The sequence below is a fragment of the Ochotona curzoniae genome, unplaced genomic scaffold (assembly GCF_017591425.1).
Source record: "Ochotona curzoniae isolate NIBS_2020 unplaced genomic scaffold, NIBS_Ocur_1.0 scaffold_3835, whole genome shotgun sequence".
NCBI lineage: Eukaryota > Metazoa > Chordata > Mammalia > Lagomorpha > Ochotonidae > Ochotona > Ochotona curzoniae.
In genome coordinates, this window is record NW_024467114.1 from 29996034 (window position 1) to 30019750 (window position 23717).

The 23717-nt window shown below is 40.2% G+C and overlaps 1 protein-coding gene across 2 annotated transcripts in view; it reads right to left on the minus strand.

Moving 5' to 3' along the window:
- Positions 1-446: 446 nt before the first annotated feature.
- SP4 (Sp4 transcription factor) overlaps positions 447-23717 on the minus strand; it is an 83836-nt gene continuing 60565 nt past the window's right edge. The window contains exons 5-6 of one of the 2 annotated variants that reach the window (XM_040965156.1): positions 19255-19454; positions 447-6353 (exon numbers count right to left, since the gene is read on the minus strand). In XM_040965156.1, the coding sequence (XP_040821090.1) occupies positions 6106-6353; positions 19255-19454 (448 nt within the window). In that variant the 3' untranslated portion in view covers positions 447-6105. The remainder of the gene's footprint in view (positions 6354-19254; positions 19455-23717) is intronic. The other variant, XM_040965157.1, reaches the window with a different exon arrangement.

Here is a 23717-nt window from a genome sequence, read left to right on the forward strand (position 1 = left end):
CACATCACTAATGCCTTAAATCCTGCCATAAAAACTAAACAAGCAAGGGACAACTTTATCAATAGAAAATATAATTTTATCACACCTTTCATAGCTCACAAGGAATACTACTAACAACTTCTTCATTAAAGCACATTTTCATAGCAGGAAAATCAGCAGCATAATTTGGACCAAGCCAACTACCAAGAAAGGAACATTTTAAACATGAATTGCCATTTTGGCCAACTGGTCTCATCCCTCTCTCCAGAATTTCTTTTTGCCTGATCTTAGTTCCCAAATAGGGTTTCTTGGGTCACTCACTCTGATCTGAAACCTGTTAAAATGTGCCCAACCTAACGTGAGCCATAGCTACTCCCTACAGATCTGCTGTGTCTCCTCTCCCCCAGGAGAGAAACCAAGTGGGTCCCATGGAAGCCCCAGCAAGACTGCCATGGTGTCACATGTAGTGACAGTACCTTCATTAGCTTGCAGAAGAGTCTGACAAAAATGTGTGTCTGAATTCAGTCTTTGCTTTTTCTTTTTCCTTGCCATTGTTTTTTTTTTTTTTTTTTTGGACAACTTTTCTGCCTATTGTTGCTCATTTTCCAAATATTCCAGCAACAGTCTAGTGGGGACTATGCCACATCCCCTGCTAGGGTGTGTACGTACTTCCGTCACAGTTCCCACGTCAAAGTCTAATTGTCAAAGTGGTACCAGAATGTGGGACTTTCCAGAAGTGCTTATATAAACACAGTGGAGTCCACACTAGTGGGACTAGTGCCTGATGAGGCTCCAGGAAGCTGCTTTGTCCTTTCCACCATGGGGAGGCCCAGAAAGTGTCCAGGGAATATATACAGCAGGGAATGGTCCTCACTCAATACTGAATATGCCAGCATCCTGACCCTGGACTTCCAGCATGTAGAGAGAAAGACATACATTTCTGCTGCTTATAAGCTACTCAGGGATTCTTTGTTCCCGCAGCTAGGATGTGCTGGGACTCCCTTTCTTCAGTTAATACAGAATTAACAGTAAATTCCAATTACTGGACACTGCCATTTGCCAGGTGCGTGTTGCCTTAGCTCATCCCCATTCTGCAAACAAGCCAACAGATGCATTAATGGGTAATTTGCCCAAGGTTGTGGCTCCAAGCGGCAAAATCAGACATGGAGCCCACACTCCTTGGCCTCTCAACCTGTGATCTCCATGGTCACAGCAGTGCTATGGAGAGGGAGACTGGCCCTCTGCCTTATAAACCAGTCTTCACCTTCCCTCCCAGGCTCTCTCTTACTTCCACTATTAGCACTTGAGACTACTCTCAGGAACCCAAAAATAAGTTATTTCGCTGCCACCTGCTACCTACAGCAACACAGCCCCAGGCTTATGCTAATCAGCAAATCTTGAAAGAATGGAAACACATGCCTAAAAAACCCAGCTACACAGTTACAAACGGATTATGTACATTAAGCAGAGTTTTTGCTTAGTCAGTAAATATAGCCATACACTGCAAATTCACTAGGAAAGTATTTCTTGCTGACACTTAGAAGTTTCCACACCCCATACAATTAAGCGTTTGGATTTTAAAATAAAAATGAAATATACCAAAGGCAAGTTTTCCCATTATCTTGAAGTCAGCTTCACCATATGTGGTGAACACTACCTACACCTAAGGATTTATGGCAACAACCTATGAGGAAGTAATCTGTCCCTTCATTCCCTTTGTGATTTACTTTTATTCATAACGTTAAAACCCTAGTTCTGAAACCACATGCTTATTACATTAAAAATAAAAATCTGAAATGTTCTTTAATTTTCTAATAGCGTTATTCTCTCTTTATACAATATCATCTTGATGCTCCCAAGTGGGAACAGAAAAACATGCCTTTGTTTTTGAGAAAACATCTTTTGACAAACTTCTTAATAACTTATTTTGCAGAGTGAGGCATTCATGTCCAATGGCCCTTGAATTTTGAATCACCCTCATCAATTTATATTTTCTTCTTTTTAAATTTTTAAAAGAAAGGAAGAGAGACAGAATTTTCCATCTCCTAGTTTGCTCCCCAAATGGCAGCAACTGCAAGGTTGCAGGCCAAGCCAGAGCCAGGAGCAGGAACTCCCTCTGTAGGTCTCACTCAAGCAGCAGAAACCCAAGTACCGGGTCCTGGTCTGCTGCCTCCCAGGAGCATCAGCAAAAATCCGGATCACAAGTGGTGAGTAGCTGTATCAGAAGCAGGCACTCTTGTACCAGACGCAGTGTCCCAGAGCAATGGCTGTGCCTCAAGGCCCACTCTGACTACTTACTATCGTACTAAGTTGTGGCAAAGCCATGCCTTCAGAGCTTGCTGGGCAAGGCTACATCACCACCCACCGTCACAGCCTCTGCCTCTGAGAGCCAGTGGGCCAGTGGACCTCCTTTACCACCTAACAGCTCATCCCCCGGCTTCCTCTACCTGTTTGGGACCTACGGGAGTATGGGCTTGAAACCAGGTTCACTGAAATTATGACCATCAGCATTCATTACACTGGTAAGGTTTTCATGGGCTCTGCAGGGTTCTTCTGGGAGGTAAAGCCCTCCTTCGCTTAAAGACTTGGTGGCATGTATGTCCATGAGCTACATCAGTTTCTGTGCACTTTTATCACTGTTTTCATTATTAGTTCTTCCTATAATTTCCTAACATTTACTGCTCAAAGACATTTAAGTAAAAATCTTCTCTAAACCAAATTTTAATTTCCAGAAACCTCTAGAGCAATGGCTACAAGTTAACAGTGCAGAGTTGGGATTATCTGTGTGTTCAGAGAAGTGGTGACTGAGTTTTAGCACTAGAACCCTGCGGACGGCCGATGTGTGCTCTACTGAGAAGCCTTTCACCTTGGAATGTTCATTGTGGTCAGTCTGATAGTTCAAACAATTTATTGCTGCTTGATAGTATACATAATTAAATGAAACATGTTAAACTCAAGGGAATTTTTAATAGGTTACTTGCAATTGTTATTGCAGGCAACAACTTGTACATGATTTTATTTCCAAATCCACAAAAAACCAAATTTTATACAAATCAGCACTGTAAAAATGTCAATTACAGCCCTGGAGGCTTTGCTGGCAGAATAATTGTCTAAATTCTAGGATACGGGAAACATTTTTTTTGATTCATCTTTTTTTTTTTCATTTTCATTTTTTTTTACAAAAAAAATTTACAAGTGAAATGTTACTACAAAATTTTTTATAAGGAATTTTTGCAAAACATTTACATTTTACCATCAACTATTTCTGCTTTAAAATCATTATGTAGATTTAATACCCTATGCTGCACATCAATTTATGTGGGATGACGACTTAGTGACATGCATAAAAAAACACCACAAGGCATTAAAATGGAGACTTAAATACAAATATTGTTGCAATAAAACAGTTATAAAATTGAAAAATAGGACCTAAACATCATGCTTATCTAAGTTTGACAAATTAACTTTTTCTCCTAGATTACACACTTTTATTACTGCTCTCATGAGAGTGTGATAAATAATGACTTAACATCAAGTTCTTAATGTAATCAGCAACACATACACAAACCTAACCAAAGAAAGTATACTGTAAGAAAAAACTATTCTAACACTCAAGTTCTACCATGATAAATACATAGCTTTGCACTGATAATTACAATAAAGAAAAGCTTTATAATGGTGGCAAAGGGAATGAACAGTGAAATGCCATTAAACAAGACTCTACTGCACATCTGTGTCCTATTACTTATAACTGCTATTCCCACTGAGTCAAATAAAGGACATTGAGATTTACGGTTCTTCTAAGACAGGAAAGTGGACTCAGAATGGTATGCAGAACAGACTGTCAAGAAATTTCTAATTTCGGTGGTGAAATGTGCACCTGCTAACACAAATGAACACATTTGATATGCTATAAAGCTATCCAGACTCAGTTTGAGAAATTTATACTAGGCCTCATTGTTGATCAGAAAATGAGCCTCCATCTCGAGTGAACACACACAGGACTGCAGGGAAGCTGGCGCATGGGGTCGCGATGCAGAGTGCCCATTCCTGGTGGCAACGGTAACAACAGTGTCGCTCAAAAGAAACATGATTGGAACATTAAGAAAGTTTCTTTGCATAAAAAAATTTATAGCACTGATTGTGTAGCATAATGATAGATAAAATATATATTTGATGTTTCAGCTCCTATATAATAAAATTAAACTGAACACTACCAAACGCTCCTCTGTACCAAACAAAACAACAAACTGATTCTGATGTTTTAAAGCCAGATACATCAGTTGTTAGGAGTACATTAAATAAAATATACAAAACAATTTACAAAATCCAACTTAAAATTTAAAGACTTTGTTACAAGTCTACAAAAGCTTTAAGAAACTTGAAATTTATAACCACAGTGTAAAAATTTTTTTTTCCTTTAATCTCAAAGCTTTTTTATACAAACTGAAAGCACAAAAGGCTTCAGTTTTATATAACGCTACAAAGGGCTGGCCTGAAGTGTACATAGTGTAAACAGTGATCATTACAGTATTTCTCCTTCATCAAAAATACAAGAAAACACCACAATTTTGGAAGAGAATTCGCATGAGTAGTACTTTTCCTGAAATCATAGAGAATGCACGAGAAAACATACACCTGTATTCAAACAGTTCTCAAACCAGTGCTGTTCAACTGAGCAGGGAGTAAAAACTTTAGTTTCCAAATGGTTGATTTCACTAATTATGATTCTGTGGAAATGCTTTTTAAAAACAAGCTAAATCTTACAAATGTTTAAGCTACTGGCATAATTCACTTATTTTCCATAAGGAATCTTTTGGCCATCTTTCCTAATAAGACTCTTGACTATAAGACCCTTTCATATAGAATGAAATATATTTTTTTTTTCTTCAGTCATTATCTGACTGAAAATCTGATTCTCAAAAATAAGTTTTGCTCCATAATATTATATCTATTATATATTTGCTAGGCTGTCTAGATTTTTAGGGAAAAGTCAGTTATTGGTATAACATAAAGATGTTACTGTGCTATGAATTTCAATTAACCTTCTAACAGTACTAGAAGTAAAATGGAATTGGCCAATTTTTAATAAAGCAAAATGAAAACAAAAATGTATAGTTAAAAGATAAATTTTCTGCTGGCCTTAAAAAAAAAGTTGATAATTCTTTGGCTACCATGTCAAAGCATAAAGATGTCTGCGCGTTGTCAACATAACTCCTATTTACAGAATATGAAACTACAGAACGATTTACACTCTATGCAAATATTTCCAATATAAACATTTAAAATTGAATTTCGTGGTTCAGCCTAGGGTTAGGAATATAATCAACCCTAGCTTTAACACAATGCACATTAAATTGCTTCATTTCACTTTTCTGAAGCTCTTAGGAAATTTATTTAACCATTTTCCCCCCTAGCATTTTCCCTAAAGTTTCAACCTAAAAATTTAACCTAAGATTCAGCTCGGGGTTCCTCCTGTGTCTCCAAATGGAGAAAACAATTGAACTTCACTGATTGTCTGCATACGCACTACTACAATGTAGTGGTAACAAAGATCTGAGACGCATCTCAGATGACTGTTTTGGGACTTACCTAGTTCAACTGTTGAAGAATTTCTACGATTTAGAAAAGACGGCCAAAACTACTTTCAGTTGATTTTTTTCCCCAAAAACCAAGCTAAGGAAATACAGTATTGTCCTTGTTATCAGTTAACTGTTTTCTGTGCTATGGATAGAAGAAATGCATTTGTAAGAAAGTATTTTCAAAGAAAATATGCCTAATTAAGGTCCAGCCTGCCAAACAACTGAGGTCTTCTGAAACCTGTGAACACATGATGTTAAGACAGGGGAAGAATCTATGGAAAGGTGACATGCTGTACTTCCAAATAACTACAACTTAGAGCATGGAGGAAATACTTCTTTGTTTCCGGTATATTAGTTTGCTTCGTGTACTTGAAAAAAAAATTCAACACTTCATGTGTTGCCCAAAACCTAGGAATACTTAAAGAAGCCAAGAATGAAAACATGATTTCCTACTCTGTAATCCACGTGACCAGCCCGTTTCCAGCTATTCAAAGGTGTGTAAACGTTAAGTGCGGCACTAGAGGTCTCTGTTAGAAATGTCGTTTCAGAATTCTTCCATGTTGGTTGAAACATTGGGAGTTGCTGGATTCGAATCTTGGGAAATGGCTGCGACTGTGACAATTCGTGGGGAGCCCAGCACCTCTGTGACAGACGAGTCCAGTTCTCCCGAGGTAACAATGGCCAGAGCCGTCCCGCCGCCTTTCTTGTTCTGGTGTGTCTTCACATGCTTAGAGAGGTGATCACTCCGCATGAACCTTTTGGAACACTCTGGGCATTCGAATCTCTTCTCACCTAAATGGAAAAGTGGCAAGTGCTCATCAGTAAATAGTAATTCTTAACAAGTTTTCTTCCAGTCATAATTCTCGTCTTGTTGGACTAATTGTAAAACATTTCCTTTGCTCTGTTTAAAAATACCATTCAGTGAGTATGTGGTACACAAGGAAGGTTCCATGATTGAGAATAGAAGACTTGAGTCACACTTGGTTTCTCTGATGCAAAGCAATCCTTAATATGGTTTCTTCAAAGTATGAGACAGTTCTTTTGTATCTACTTCTATGCTTTGGGATATAAGCTAACTACAAGGGGAAAAAAGCCATTTTATTTTTGTGTGTAATCAACGGGATACATGAAAATGTGGTAACTGCTATAACATGGGTAACTATTCACTTTAGTCCTTTGTAAAATTGTTACTAAAAGAAAAGACAAATGTTTTCCAGTCTGACTGTAGAATTCTGATAGGAAGGAAATTCAGTTCGGTGGATGTTGTCTTGCCTCTGACTTCCCCATAGAGATGCACAGACTTAAGTCTGCCCCGATCCTAACACAAAAATGAAGGGTGACCATCTCCACTCGTAGTGTCGATTCTTTTGTCATGCTTGCAACCCTGGAGAGCTATAAGTCACCAGTGAAGAAATGAAAAACTCAAGTTCCTTGACAGATGGCAGGTAACAGCAAGATCAATGGGAAATGTTACTACCCCTAGTCTACCTAGTCTCTGGTAGTGAGGGGTATCTCATTACTTCAAGCAATCAAAGCTTCCTAGAATCTGAAATTGGAAGACAATGTTTTACAATTATGCTTCCATTAGGGGAATGACTCACTCCCTTTTATTCTCCTTGTTTACCCAGAAGTGTGTTTTTTGTCCACTAATTCCTAAATTTCTCACCCTTACCAAACAGTCGCTTTACTTGCTTCCAGGAGCTGAAAAGTGTTATAGCAGCTCTATACGAAATCTATTTTATAATCTTTTACATTGATACTTTTCATAATGAATGCCCCTGACTACCAAGCCAGTGGCTGATATCCACCAACGCAAATGGCAGGATGGTCCCAGGAAGATGACACTCCCTGCCACATGAATCCTTACAACATATGCTTGATGTGGTACAAGGGACTATACAGACTCAGCTATAATTCTGGAGCTTTAATACACATTAACCATCTTTCGGCCAGCCCAGAGCAGACACCAGAACCCAGCTAACAACCAGCAGGCCATGGGCAGCTGAGTCATTACACAGCAAGGAACTGAATTCAGCCAGAAAAATGAGTGAGTTTGGAAGCAGACTGCTGCCCTGAGCAGTCAGTCAGAAGTGTAGACCTACAGAAAGTGGGAGATGCCGAGCAGGGTGCTCAGCTCAGTCCATATCAGATGATAGGTGGGTGCTGTTTTAGTCTTCTGAAGGTGCAGTGATTAGTAACAGGAAGATCATACAGTTACAAGCAAAAGCTTTTAAAACATAAGCTCTAATAAATGAATTCTAACAAATCCATTATATGGTTCAAGATCTGTGAAATGTCTTCATTACCAGTTGTCTAAAATACATCAAGGGCAAATTTCAAATCTAGTTTTTCAAGGAAATCTACAGAAAGTAACCATATATTTGCTTAATACGCTGAGTCTAGAAAAAAAGAGATTCTTTAATGTTACTTCAAAATTGGGAGAGACACAGGGAGAGAGAGAGGGAGAGAAAGAGAGAATGAGAAAGCAAGCTTCTATCTGCTGGTTCATTACTCAAATAGCCAAAATGGACAGGCTAAAGCTACGAGCTTCATATAGGTCTCCCACTTGGTGGCAGGAGCCTAGGTAACTGGGCCGTCCTCTGTTGCTTTTCCAGGTGAATTAGCAGGGAGTAAATTGGAAGTGAGGCAGTTGTGACAGGAGGGAGTTCCAAGGAAGGAAAGACCCATCCCAAGGTATTCTTAACAGTAATTTCCCTAGGGAAAAAAATTATTGAGCTTTTCCAGATGAAATCATAGATTCAAATGAGAGAGTGGAATAAAGAAGCTCTTCCAAGCTTCATATTTTTGAAGCACCCATGAAGGGCCAGCCAGTTCCCTAAGAATCCTAGTGCTGCACCTGTAATCCAGGTTTCAAAGTGTTATCATTAAATCTAAGCCAACATACATTTTATTCTTACTTTGTAAGTGACTGAGGTTACTTCTATTTACCAATTGATAACATACTGGCTTATTTATAAAATTAATTTCAAGAGCAAACTAAGGAAATACCTTTTTCCAATTGCTTAAGAAAATACCACCAATTGGGTGGCTCAAACAACAGATTTTCTCTTTATTCTACAGGTTAGAAAGGAGAAAAACTCAGGGTGTCAGCAGGTCCACACCCTTCCCTCCAGGAATCCTTCCCTGCCCCACCCTCACTGGGACTCTGGCAAGGCCACACATTCCTTTCCTCAGCACCTATGTTCGGCATGCATTCTATTTCAAACACCTTGCTGGGTAGCAAGTGGTGTTGTCCTACAAGGACGGAGGTCAGTCAAAGGATTCAGAGACCACCCTAACATAATCTGATCTCATCTTAACTTCATTTCATCTGCATTCATTTCACCCCATTTCCCAATATCGCAAATATTGGGGATCAAGGCTTGAACCTATTTTTTGGAAGACACAATTCAGCCCACTATAGGGATATTTTTAAACATCTAGCATTTGTTACAAATAAGCAATAAAATATACCCTCCAACCAACGAGTAACTTCCACCAAATGTCTACCTGTACAACATATACAATTCCTTAGTGAAAAGAAACAATTTTCATTTATATCTCACATTAACCAGTTTTGAATCTGTCCTAAGAACTCAACTTAGTCAAACTGAGAGAGACACATTTGCAGGATCCTGCACACACTCCTCCCCCTCCTCACCACCCCATATGGCCCCCTTCTACCCAGCCCTCTCCAACTCTTAGTCTTATCTACCGGGCCTAGAGCATCCAAACAAGTCTCTTTCTTAACTATGTTTAATTCTCCTGCCACATGACTTATTGATAAAAGTGAATACATAAGAAGGGGCGAACCATAGTCATTTGAGAACAGTACCATGGCTTTAACGTTCTTAAGATAGATGAAGAGAGTTAGAGGAAAGTGAGGGAGAGTGACAGGGGATATAAAATGAATTAGGTGGTTTAGATAACTTCTAAGGTAATGAGGAAATGGACAAAAAAATAGAATTGGCAGACTGAGACTTGAGGCCATGAGTGCATGAATTTACAGGACACCAGTATGTAAGAAAATTTCTTCTATGGCAATTACCAACTCAAACATAGAATCCCTTTAGTTATTTTAATATCAATCCTTTAGTTGCACAATCTTACTTGCTCTAGTAATCACAACTCTCTTATCAGTAACTGAGCAACTACACCAAGACAAGGATTTCCAAAACAACCCCTGACCTGCCAGCAACAGCATCATGCAATGGGTCACACAGAGAACTCAACACCCTCTAATCATGAGATGGTCTCGGAAGCAAGGCAGGAGGAAATAACAAAAACATAAAGAAGTGGTGTCAGTGAACAATCTTTGAAACTTTGGTTCTTTATGAAAGCAACAAGGATGACAAAAATCCTGCAAGAGGTGGGGGGTGGAAAGAACTTCCCAAAGTAATCATTTGAGACTGTGGCAAGCAGCAAAACCTGGGGAGTATTTATGTGCTTGTCTAAAGTAATTACAAGTATGCATTTTAACTTCACAAATGCCCAGGGCACTGATGATTGTTAGAACAAAGACATGTTATCACCCTCACCTCCTTCTTGGGAATCAAGAAGGACAAGGACACACTTTGGAGCCGTGAGGTTGCTCAGAAGATGGCAGAAGTTCTAACTGTCCCCTGTATCTCCAAGGCCCAGCAAAGGAGGAGCGGGAGGCCTTGGCAGAGCTGTTAATGGCTGGTGCTGCTGAAGCCATGTGGTGGCACCATCATCACATGGAGCCCTTCAGTGCAGATGAGGGATGAATGGGTGTAGATGTTTATACAGAAGAGTATGGAAAGAAATAACATGTAAAAAGTTCTCAAGGCTAATGACAGACATGAGTCTCCATATCTAAGGTGATCCATAAATTCCAAGTGGGTTTGATGCAAAGAGTCACTCTGATACATATTCTCACCACGCTGGTCATAAGACAGACAAAATACAGAAAGTGCCAAGAGGAGTTAAGTTTGGAACCTTGAAAGAGCAATCAACCTACCTCCTGAAACTCTGCTTTCCTTGATGGCTTGGTGGCTAAATCCTGGCCTTGCAAGCACCAGGATCCCCTATGGGTGTCCAAGATGCTCCACTTCCCATCCAGCTCCCTGCTTGTGTCCTGGGAATGCAATCAAGGATGGCCTGGGCCCTTGGGACCCTGCACGCACTACATTACATGGGAGGCCTGCAGGAGCCTCTGGCTCCTGGCTTCATATAGGCTTAGCTCTGGCCACTGCAGCCACTTAGGGAGTGAACCAGCAGACGGAAGATCTTTCTCCATATCTCTCCTTCCTTTGTAAATTTATCTTTTCAATAAAAATAAATAAATCAAAAAAATTACTTACTTGAACAAGTCAGAGAGCAGGAGAAACATAAACAGACAAAAACAGAGAGAGATAGCTTCTCCCTACTGGTTCACTCCCTAGGATACAACAACCAGGGCTGAGCCAGGAACCAAACACTTGGCCAATCTTGCACTGCTTTCCCAGGCACATTAGCAGGCAGCTGGATGAGAAGTGGAGCACCCAGGATTTGAACCAGTACTTACATGGGGCACCACTATTCTAGGTGGTAGCTTTAACTGTAGCCCTGATTTTGGAATTCCTAAAATATATATATGATATGATATGAAATGATATATGATTGATATGTGATACAATGTTACAATATTAGTATTAATATTGGTATTAGTAGTTATGTATTAGTGTTATTAATAGTAATATTAAAATATTAGTATGTTTTTATGTCTTTTTATTCAGAAGACTTGGAAGAAAAGAGCTTTATGAGTTCTAAAATGTATGGCCTGGGAAGGACAGTTATGATAGCGGTTAAGAGGATGGTTGGGACATCTGCATTTTACCAGAACACTTGGGTTCTCCTCCCAGTTCAAGTTTCTTGCTAATGTAGATTCCAGACAGTAATCGAGATGGCTCTGTTGGGTCCCTGACGCTGACACAGGAGACACGGATTGAGTTCCAGGTTCCTGGCTTAGCCTGGCCACTGTGAGCATCTGAAAGTGAACTAGTAGATGGAGTTTTGTCTCTGTCTCTCAAATACATAAGAAGTAAATAAAATAAAATGTTTTAATTTACAAATAGTAAAACTCAGTTTTGTTCTGAGTAAAAACTACACATTTTAACAGATGGATTTAATTACATAATATCACCAAAATAAAAATACAGAACAGCTGTTAACACTTCCAAAAACTCCTTTGTGGTGTTTCTTTGCAGTCAAAATCTCTCCTCCTCATGTGCACCCTGGAAAATACAGATTTATTTTCTATCTCTATAGTTTTGAGTTTTGCAGAATATCATACAAATTCATACATGATACAGATTTTTTAAAGTTTTTTTTTTTTCATTTCTTTGAAAGGCTGAGACACAAGGGGAAAGAGGCACAGATCTTTTAACACTGATTATCTTCTCAAATGGCTAGAACTGGGCCTGACAGAAGCTAGGAGCCAAGGAGTTAATCTGTGTATCCCATGTGGGTAGCAAGGATCCCAGGACTTGAGCAATCACCTATGCTGTCTCAGGATGTACGTTGGCAGGAAGTCAGACTGGAAACGGAGGGGCTAGGACTCCAACCAACACACTCTACGACTGGCTGTGGTGGTCCATGCAGACTCGACACTGTACCAAATGTCCACCTCATGAACAGGAAGCAGACACCAAGCAGAGGATGGACCTGGTGAGAAGATGCCACAGGGCTATGCCATCTTGCATCACCATCAGCCACGTGTGATAGTGCCAATTACTGTGCATCATCACCAGCTCTTGCAATCCTGAACATCTTTCCATGTGTTCATCTGACACATGTATGTATACACACACACATCTGCTTTGATTAAGTGTGCATGAATTCTTTGTTCATTTTAAAAATCCATGGTGTTGGGGCAGGTACTGGGTATATTATGCTCACTCCTCATATCCAAGTTCCCAAATTCAAGTCCCAGCTCTGCATCCAATCCCAGCTTCCTGCTAACGCACACCCTGCGAGGCAGCAGGCGATGCCTCAAGCACGAGTATCTGCCACCCAGGAGGGGAGCCCGTGGTGAGTGTCTGCCACCCAGGAGGGGAACCCATGGTGAGTGTCTGCCACCCAGGTGGGGAGCCCATGGTGAGTGTCTGCCACCCAGGTGGGGAGCCCATGGTGAGTGTCTGCCACCCAGGCAGGAAGTCGACACTGAACTCCAAGCTCTTGGCTTTGACCCAGCCCAGTCCCAGTTATACCGACACCTGAGCAGTAAACCACCCACTCTTTGTGCATTCAGAATAAAGAAATTTTGTCAGGTGATTTGGAAGTACTTTCTCCCAATTTTCGTTTCCAATACTTACTTTTTAACCCTATAGGTTTTTGTTTTATTTTGCTTTAGGTTTATTTTACTTTCTTTTGAGAGGTAGAGAGAGATAGAGAGATCTCCATCTGCCAGTTCAGTGCTCAAATGGATGCACTGGCTGGAGCTGGGCTATCTGAAGCCAGGAGCTTTCTCTATGTCTGCCACACAAGCACAGGGGGCAAGAACTTGACTCATCCTCCACTGTTATCACAGGCCATTAGTGTGGTCAAAAAATTTCGCTCTATATTAAAAAATTTTATATTTCTAGGGTGTACATCTCTGAGTCATTATTCACTTGTACAGAATGTAAGAGGTATATTGATCAAATTGTGCCAATTCTTTTTTTTTTCAATTTTTTATACCATTTACTATAAACAAACTGAACTGTTTCTGCCCCATATATGTAAGATAATTTCTGGATTCTGTTTTGTCTTTCTTGTCCTTATGCTGTCCTTTCACAATAACTATTCAAGGATGATTACTGTGCTTTATAGGAATATTTGAACTTATGAAATGAAACCAGCCAACTTAAAAGAATTATTTGTGGGTTCAGTGCAGTACCCTAGCAGCTAAAGTCTTTGCCTTCAATGCACCGGGATCCCATATGGGCACCAGTTCTAATCCCGGTGGCTCCACTTCCCATCCAGCTCCCTGCTTGTGGCCTGGGAAAGCAGTTGAGAACGGCCCACAGTCTTGGGACCAAGCACCTTTGTGGGAGACTCAGGAGAGGCTCCAGGCTCCTGGCTTCGGATTGGCTTAGCTCCAGCCATTGAGGCTGTTTGAGGAGTCAATCACTGGATGAAAGATCTTCCTCCATCTCTCCTCCTCTATGTATTTGACCTTTCAATAAAAATAAATAAAACTTTAAAAAGAAAAGAATTACTTGCTTTCACTTTATTGAAAAGAGAGAAATTGCTCTTCAATCCATGAGTTCACTTCACAGATGGTTGCAACAGCCAGGGCTAGCCAGGGCTGAAGCCTGCAGTCAGGAACTCAGTCCATGCCTCCCATGCTCAGGGCAGGGACCCAAGTATCGGAGCCACTGCCAGGATGCCTTCCAGGGAGTGCACGCACAGGAACACGGATCAGAAGCAGGGCAGCCTGCGCTCAAACCAGGCACTGCAATAAGGGAAGCAGGTGATGCAAGTGGTAAGTTAACCATTACATCATAAGCTTTCCCCAATTTTATTCTTCTGTTTCACACTGTTTTGGCTGTTCCATTGCTTGTTTTCATATAAACTTTACAGTTAGCTTTTTAATGTCTACAAAAATGCTGCTAGTATTTTGAGAAAGATTGCAATGAATACATTTGAGGGGAGATGATATCAAAATTCCACATACTGGGCCAGCCAATCCCTGATTACAATATGGAATTTTCTATGAATATAAGACTTCTTTGAATTCTCTCACCACTATTTTAGCTTTCAATATACATATCTTGCATACATTTTGTCAGATTTATAGCAAAATTTTTCACTTTTTTATCATACTATCAGTGACACTTTTTCAAAACTACTTATATCTAGTATGTAGAATTAAAATTCACTGTTACATATTCATGTTGTATCTTGTAACTTTGCCACTTTTTCTTTCATCAACACCATGAGGTTTTTTTACATAGCTAACCAAAGGTATTTACAAAGTTTCATTTGCTCAGTCAGAAAAAGTGTGTTGTGATCTTTCTCTCTCTTCTTTTTTTAATTGCACAAATCCCATTACAATTATTCTGTGTAATTCACAAGTTCTATACCCATGGAATCAACTAACTGCAAATAAAAAATAATCAGAAAAATAAACTACATCTATAGTGAATATGTACAGGTTTTTTTTTCTTGCTACAATGCATTGTTTACATTATTCTAGGAAAAAGCAACCTAGGAATGACTTGTAGTACACAGGAGGATATGCACAGATCCTGCATTCTATGCAAAAAGAGAGAACATCCATCCACTCATTCACTCCACTCCCCAAATGACCACAGCAGTGCGGGCTGAGCTAGTCAGAATCCAAGAGCCAGGAGCTTCTTCTGGGTGTCCCATATGGTACAGGGTCCCAAGGATTGACCCAGCCTCTGCTGCTTTCCCAGGCCGTAAAGTAGGAGGCTGAATCATCAGCAGAGTAGTCAGAACACGAACTGAGACCATATGGGATTCCTGCAAGCGGAGCATCAGCCTGATCTGCCACCTCACTGGTCCCTTGAAAAAACACCATCTGATAATCTCAGAATTCAAGTAGTATGTTTAGCCCAGTTGTAACTAATGTAATCATTCACCCCTTAAATCTAAATCATTTTATCTTTAATTTATTTAATTTTTCTCTGTTTTTCACTTTATTGCTTTGTTTTCCTTCCTTTCTTTTGGATCATGTGAGCATTGTTCAGGAGCACTACAGAAAGCAGGATATAGGCACAAAATCATCCTGCAAACCACCCGGATGTAAGATGAGGGGCTAGCAGTGAGTGCAGCAGTGCAGTGCAGCACGTTAGCCCGTAATCTCAGCATCCCATAGGCAATTACTTCATGTACTGGCTTCTCCGCTTCTGATCCAGTTTCCCGCTGACATGCCCGGCAAAACAGAAGATGGCCTAAGAGCTTCAGGCCTGTATAAAACTCAGGGCCTAACCCAGCCACGAGAAGATTGTGAATGTGTATACTGTCTCTCCCCGACTCCCAACTCTGCCTCGGTAACTCTGTCTTCCAAATAAATATTTTGAAAAAGGTTAAAAAGGCAGATGTTTTCAATAATTGCCAGCATCCATACAGTGAGAACATGCTACAGTAAAACAGAAAGAACAAGTAGAGGAAAAAATTCAATAGAAATATCTGAAGATAGAAGATACAGTTAACCAATGTCACAGAAATAAGAAAGAAAGAAAGAAAGAAAGAAAGAAAGAAAGAAAGAAAGAAAGAAAGAAAGAAAGAAAGAAAGAAAGAAAGAAAGAAAGAAAGAAAGAAAGAAGCCAAAAGAGATAGGGAAAAAAACTAAGACAAAAAGGTGAGGATTCCAACAACACAGCAATGTGGTTACATTCAGCATCCTGATAGAACAGGGAATGAGAGGAGTGGCAGTGAAGTGGAGAGTGGGTATTACTGGCTGCTGCTAGCAATTTTTACAGTGAGAGAAAGTAGCAAAAGCAGAAAGACTGGGAAAATTCTCAGCTGCAAGGAAGTGAAAGAAGAAAAATTTGCTGCAGACAGGAAAGTGAGGCAGAGAAATTATTTGCCAAGGGGACAGCAGAAAGAAAGCCTCCCCAGGGCATTTCGGGTATCTCCTACCAGTGCCAGGGGATGCCCAAAAGTCCATATCAGTTCAAGGATTTCAGGATGGAATCCTTCCAGCAAAAGAGCCCGGGGCACCCTGCTCATGCAGCTCTGCATCCTGGCCTGCTCAGCAGGATCCAGATGAGGCTGGCTGTGCAGAATGCTCCCACTATTTCAAAGGGCAGCAGGGAAGCCAGGCTGCTGGACAGGCGATGTGCAGGGAAATCGTGTTGGATAACAGCAGAGGAGGCCCGAGGTAAGTACAGGTACCAGCCATGTGTGACACCTGGTGAGGAGAGCTCCATGCAGTGCAAGGAGAGCCTGGGAAAGCCCACAGCTAGAGATGCAGCCTCCAAGAGCAGGCCAAGAGGCAGAGACCAGGAGGGCAGAGGAGGCCTGGAGCTCTCTCCCTAGATTTCAAAGGAAGCTTTGGACAAATGGAGAGGAGGAGTAAAGACAGAGACTGGTGACAGGGCCAGTCACTGCGAAGCAAATATGGTGGGCTCAGAGTTGCCATAGCAGAGTCCCCCGCAGAGCAATGGCCATGGAATACGGAGAGCAGACCTCGCAGTGAGGACAAAGTCAATGTGGTGTGCCCAGACCATCAGGCCGCTTCCATCTCCCCTTTCCAGAACGCGAAGGTCATTGGCCAAAACAGATGCAGCCGTTGAGGCTGTTTGGGGAGTGAATCATTGGATGGAAGATCTTCCTCTCTATCTCTCCTCCTCTCTGTATATTTGACCTTTCAATAAATATAAATAAAAGTTTAAAAGATTTTAATTAAAATAAAAACCACTATGCCATTAGTGTTTTGAGAGAATATAATTTTCCCTCTAGTACCCTGTATTAACCAAAGCTTTGAATTAGGTGGAAAAGCAAGAAGGAATTTTCGAAACAAGTAATCTCTTTATCTGCTACAATGCATGTCACTATGTTTTACAACAGGCCTGGCCTCTAGGCCTTCAGCTAAGATCAAGTGTAGCAACTAGGAAAGCACTTAGAATTACTATTTATGTTACATCAGAAAGAGAAAACTCTTCCACAACAGGGAAAAAATGTTCTTAAGATTTTGAAATAACTACAGGAATTAAAACAGGCAAACAAGAAAAATGTAACTGCAGTCCATCAAGACTTCAGAAAGTTCATGGAAAAAACGGAATTAAAACTTACGATCATTTTTCATGAACTTTGCACAGTCATAATGTAATTATTTGCTAATTTTTCAACTGTGATCACTAAGATATAAAGAGATTAAAGATTACCTAAGAGATTGCATGCATTTTTTCATGTGTAGGCCAATATATTTTTACTTAGAACAATCATCAAACACTGGATGAAATATGGCTTTTGCGATGACCTGTGAGAGCTTTCAACTTACCATATTGAGCGTTTAATCAATACTTTTTTACTCCAAAGAACACTTGGGTCGACATAGAAGTTATCTTACATCTTACATTCTATATTCTTATACTTCATATTCTTTTATATTTTTAAAAGTAATAATTAGAAGCACATCATTAAGTTTAATATTTTTAGTGCTAACATGAATATATATATATGCATATAAATCCTCAAATAAATTCACCTTTGGTATCTAAAGAGTACAGATGTATGGCAAAGAACTTTACAAACTCACCGTTTCTCAGACAAAATGATGCAATCTCAATGTGCAATTCAAGTCAAACAAAGGGCCAGTTTGTCTAACCTTTGTCTAACCTGTCCACTGATAATCCAGACCGAAAACACTGAATCCTCTCTTACGGGAAGCGCTAAGGCAATGCTAATCTCAAATATTTATGTTGCTAATTTCAAATATCTACTTATGTTACTATTTTAACTAATTTAACACCTACTTTTTTTGCTCCTGAGACTTTTTTAAAACTGCCAGATAGAGGTAATCCTATCTCACAATGTTGCTGTAAAAAGTCAAATGAAATAATAAATTATCTGATATATGGTAATTGATCAAAAAAGGGTCAGTTCTATTCCACCTTTTGTTATATGCATCATGGCACAAGGGAAAACCTTAAAGTCAAACTCAGTCATTCTTTGAATAGTTAAATACTGAGTTCCAGGTACAAGCTGGGCACATTCTAAACAGAAGAGAGCAGGTGGGAGGAAGGGAGGAAGAAAGAAAGGAATGAAGGGAGGCAGGGAAAGAGACAGGACGGAATGAAGGAAGAAAGGGAGGAAGGGAGGGAGGCAGGGAGAGAGGCAGGACGGAATGAAGGAAAAAAGGGAGGAAGGGAGGGAGGCAGGGAGAGAGGCAGGACGGAATGAAGGAAGAAAGGGAGGAAGGGAGGGAGGCAGGAAAAAAGGAAAAGAAACAAAACAAAAAAGAAAAGATAGTAAACTGCCTGCCAGATGTCAATAATCTTTATAAACCCACAGTAATTAAATGCATTTTGGTGCAAAAATTTCTGAAACCCATGCATATGAGGGGTTTTTAAAATGTTCACCAACACTGTACATTATTTAAAAGTATGCATAGATTTCAAAACTTTTTTACATCAAAATAAGCTTCCCATGAATTTCTTAAAGTCCCCTTGTATATACAAACTTGGCCAGATGTCAAAAACATACATGATCTGAGTCTGTAATAAATCATACATGAGAAACTTTATAATATACAAAACCAATGTTATAGATGTAGAATCATGCATTAAAATTATACTAAAAACTTAAAACACATTCACAGTGGATGAGATTAAGTTTAGTAATGTTTTGTTTTATTAAAAAGTAACAGAAAATACAATATTAATCATTCTGAATAAAGGGTTGATGAATTTTCTAGATTTGTTTTTAAAATAGTGAAAATCACCAACAGCATAATTCAGCTTTATTTTTACCTACTTAAACATGAGTTCCTCATGCTATCGAGATTCTAAAAAAAGGGACTAGATTGCAGGTCATGTCAATTTGCTAATAACATTTACAAAAAGAAGAATCAAATGACAATGTATCTCAGGAATAAAGACTTACGGTCTTAAACATTCTCCATGTAACACTAAAGTGGAGGTCAATTTCCAATGGAAGTGATAGCTTACACATCACCAAAACTTACTGGAGCACTGGAAAAGTGATTAAGCTGCCAAGCCCTAAGCAAGCCACTCACCTGTGTGGGTTCTCCTGTGTCTCTGTAGCTCGTCACTCCTGGTGAATCTCTTACCACAAAACATCCAGTTGCACACAAAAGGTCTTTCTCCAGTATGCCAGCGGAGATGCGCTCGCAGATGAGATGTTTTGCCATAAACTTTACCACACCCTTCAATGTGACAGATGTGCTGCTTCTTTTTTCCTGGTTCATTACTGCCTCTGACAACAACAAAGCCAAATATTAATCACATGCCCTAGCAGCAAGCTCATAACCATGGGAAAATAAAGGGCACCGGGCGAATGAATTGACGCCGTGCTGAATGAGTTTCTTGATCATGGTGCCACAACCTGAGCTACAATCAGAAAACCTTCTATTAAAGGACAAAAAGCAGGCCTGTATACCAAGCACAAAACATCTCTTGCAAATGTGTTTTCCTCAGAGAATTACACTTTATGATCGACTCATGTGAGGCTCTTTCTTGGGGAAGAAATCATCTCTTTCAGCTTTTCAAGACCCTTCAAGATTTCCCTCTGATAGCCCAAAAGACAGTGACCCCCAGTGAAAAGTGTGAGGTGCAGAGTTGAACTGCAGTGGTCATTGGGAGGAGTTTCACTGCCCTGTTTCTCATCGAAATGGATGAAAATTATCAAAACACTAACCTCATCTAAAAGTCTCTGGCAATGGTCCTACAACCAAGCAGCAAATTTATACAGATAGATAGATTAGATATAGATAAGATTGATTGATTTTAAGTCTATTCAAGAAAAACAAGCAGCAGTGAGTCCTCCATGAAGGATGCGGGAGCACTGCAGACAGCCCAACATATCCCCTCTCCGCCCCCTAGCAAAGGGCAGTGTCCTCCTCACTCAGCTGCCCTGCTCAGAGGAAAGCCCAGGGGGAGCCTGGAGTCTCCACTGACTCCTCCTTTCACCTAGCCCCGGCCCCACAGCCCCACGATACATGCTGTGTCTTGTAGGGAACACGATGAAAACGTGCTCCACATGACCTCTGACCTGGCTCATCTACAGTTCATAAGTTGGAAGTTTAACACCAGGAGCAACAGGCCAAGACCTGACACCAGTGCTGTCCCAACACTGAGCACTCAGCTTTCAGCCGAGAAACGCATCATTATCTCAACTGTAAAAGTTAGAAATCTCTCCCCAAAGAACAGACTTAATTTGCAACAAAGTATGAAATAGTTCAAATCCAGGAGTGTTCTCAAAAACAAACAAAAAAACAAAACAAAACAAAAAAAACAGGGGGAGTGTTGCAATTTCCAGTGGGAGGAGACTAACAAATGCACTGGAGACAGACTACTCTGGGCTGGCCAGGTGGCCATAGCCAGGACAGAGACCCCGCCAGGAGATTCTTAGGAAAGACCAACTAAGTGAACAAACTTAGCTACAGATCAAGCAGCACTCAAATTTCTAGAATCACAAACGGAAAAGGGTGAATCACTATCGATTTTGAACCAAAAAGCTTATAAAGAAGCACTATGAACAATTCCATGACAGACACAGAGGTAACATCTAGATAAATTCAGGCTAGAGCAGTAGTGGCTCAGACTGACTAGTCCTGTTACGAGTGCCAGCATCCCATGTGGGCACCTATTTACATCCTCACTGTTCCACTTCTGATCCAGCTCTCTGCTTATGGCACTGGAAAGCAGTGGAAGCTGATTCAAGTGCACCCACATGAGAGACCTGGAAGAAGCTCTTGGCCCAGCTTGGGATTAGCTCAGCTCTGGCCACTGTGGCTGTGAGGAGTGAACCGGCAGATGGAAGACCTCTCTCCCTGTCTCTCTCCTCTCTGTAAAATTTGTCTTTCAAATTAAAATAAATAACTCTTTAAAGTTCATTTTTAAATGGACAAGTTCCTAGAAAAACACAAAAATACTTAAACTGACTCAAAAACAAGTACTCCAGCAGAAGAGACCGAGTGAATAAGCCAAACTTCCCACAGGAAAAGCTCAGAAGCAGACAGCTTTACTGGTGAGCTCCACAAAACATCTGAAGAGTAACACCAGTTCTTCACAAATTCCAACCAAAAAGAATACTTACCACAATATGGAAATGATAGCCTTACCCACTTTCCTGTTGCCCTTGAACCTTTTTACCCTAACTATGTAAAGATTATCAAAATTTTTTTTTAAAAAAGGAAAAGTTAAAAAAAAGAATACATAACAATCATTTCATAAAGCCAATATAACCTTTACCAAAACCAAACAGACATTACAAGAGCGAACTGCAAACCAATGGCTGTTATGGCTATGGATGTAAAAAGTGTAAACAAAAATACTAGTAAGCTAAATCTAACAACAGATTAAAAAAAAAAAACATTATACGGGGACATTTCAAGAACTTCATGGGAAAAAAAAACAGGATTAAAAGACAGGTTTACTCGGTCACAGAATTCTGAAATCCATACATAGCTTTTCCCTGAAAATTAGCAAATCCCAGGGCCAGTGTTGTGGTACTGTGAATAAAGTGACTTATATGGCTTCCTATGTGGGTGTCAACTTGTGTCCCAGCTGTTCCCTGCTGATCCAGCCCTCTGTGAACAGCCTGGGGAAAGCAGTGTAAGATGGCTCAAGTGACTCGCCTCTTGTCACCCAAACCAGAGACCTGGAGGAGGGTCCTGGCTGGCCATGACAGCCATCTCCGTCTCTCTGACTCTCTCTATATTTTCCCTTTTCCCCAAAAGCAGTGTAATCATCACAACAAATGCAGACAACCATCTGAAATAACCTGATATTTTTTCATGGTAAAACTATTCAATAATATAAGAACACAACTTAAAGTGAAAGTCTAGATGCTTCTCTCCTCAATGATCGGAAATAAACAAAAAAAAAAGCTATGTACTTGTGTCACTTCTACTCAATAGCTAGTGTTCAGGAGTTCCAGAGAGCAGTCAAGCAAGAAAAACAGATCTAGTCCATAACAGAGAGAAACAAAACTATTCATAGACATCATAATCTTGCAAAACTTACAGTGCACAAAATCAATATGTAAAAATCAATGCGTATCTGTACACTTCAAATGAACAATCAGGTTCCAATTACAATCAAGTGTCTATTACAAAAGTATCAAAGAACACAGCAATAAATTTAAGAAAAGACTGAATCTTATATTCTGACAATGACAAGACATACATGAACCAAATTTGAGATCTAAAAAAAATACTATGAGCACGACTCAAAATTAAATACTGTTAAATATGTTAATATTCTGCATACTGATCTATAAATAAATGTAACTTCTGGGGCTGCATAGAAGCAGAGCAAGTTAATCCTCCTGCTGCAGTGCCAGCATCCCATATGGCCATTGGTTCTAGTCCGAGCTGCTCCACTTCCCATCCACCTCCCTGCTTGTGGTCTGGGAAGGCAGTATGGATGACGGCTCAAATCCTTGGGCCCCTGCACCCATGTGGGAGTCCTAGAAGGAGCTCCTGACTCCTGGCTTCAGATGGGCTCAGCTTCAGCCACTGTTACCATTTTGGGAGGCCCAGAAGGGGCTCCCGGCTTCAGATGGGCTCAGTTCCGGTCGCTGTGGCCACTTGGGGAGTGGGCCAGCAGATGAGCTCTCCCTGTGTGTCCATACTCTCTGTAAATGTATCTTTCAAATAAAAACAAATAACTATTCCTTAAAAAAAATGGCAATTTCTATCCGAGTCCCATAGTCCCATTTGTAGAAACTTGACAGTTTGATTCAGGAATTCACACAAAACCGTAGCCAGATCAATTTTTGACAAATAACAAAGACAGAGGAATCAATTTCTGCTTTCATAAATTACTACAATATCAAATTAAGTAATCAAGACAGTGTGACACTCAAATATAGGTGGATATGAATAAGACTGAGAGAGTTCAGAAATAACACATGGACTGTGGTTCTTTAGGAAAGCTGCCAAGTACCTTTAATGGGGTAAGGATAGTCTTTCAACGAAAGGTGCTGGACAAACCCTTACCTCACACCAAATGCTATGATTTGAATGCTGTTTGTGTCCCAAAGGTTCATGTGCTGAAAGCTCGGTGTCCAGCATGACGATGTAGAGGTCATGGAACCCTCAAGAGGTGGAGCCTAATGCAGGGAATCAGGTCACTGGGGGGAGGTTTGGTGGAGGTGCTGTCCTCAGAAGGGATTAATGCTGGTTTTGTAGAACGAGTTAATTCTTGCAAGAGTGGGGTTGTTATAAAGCAAGGTCTTCCCATGTACTTGGCCAGTCTGCCATGGACTAGCTCATTTTGTACTTTCAGTCTCCAAAGTTGAGCAACTAAATGACCTCTTTTAATTGACCTGGCTTCAGGTACTTTGCTACAGCACCAAAAATTAACTAATGTACCGCAACCAAAAATTAGTCCCAAACTGAAATATCTAAATGTAAGAACAAAAATTGTAAAACTCTCAAACAAAAACTAGAACTGCTCATCGCCTGAGTTTTGGTAATGGATTGCTAATATGATACCAAAAGCAGCAGTAAGC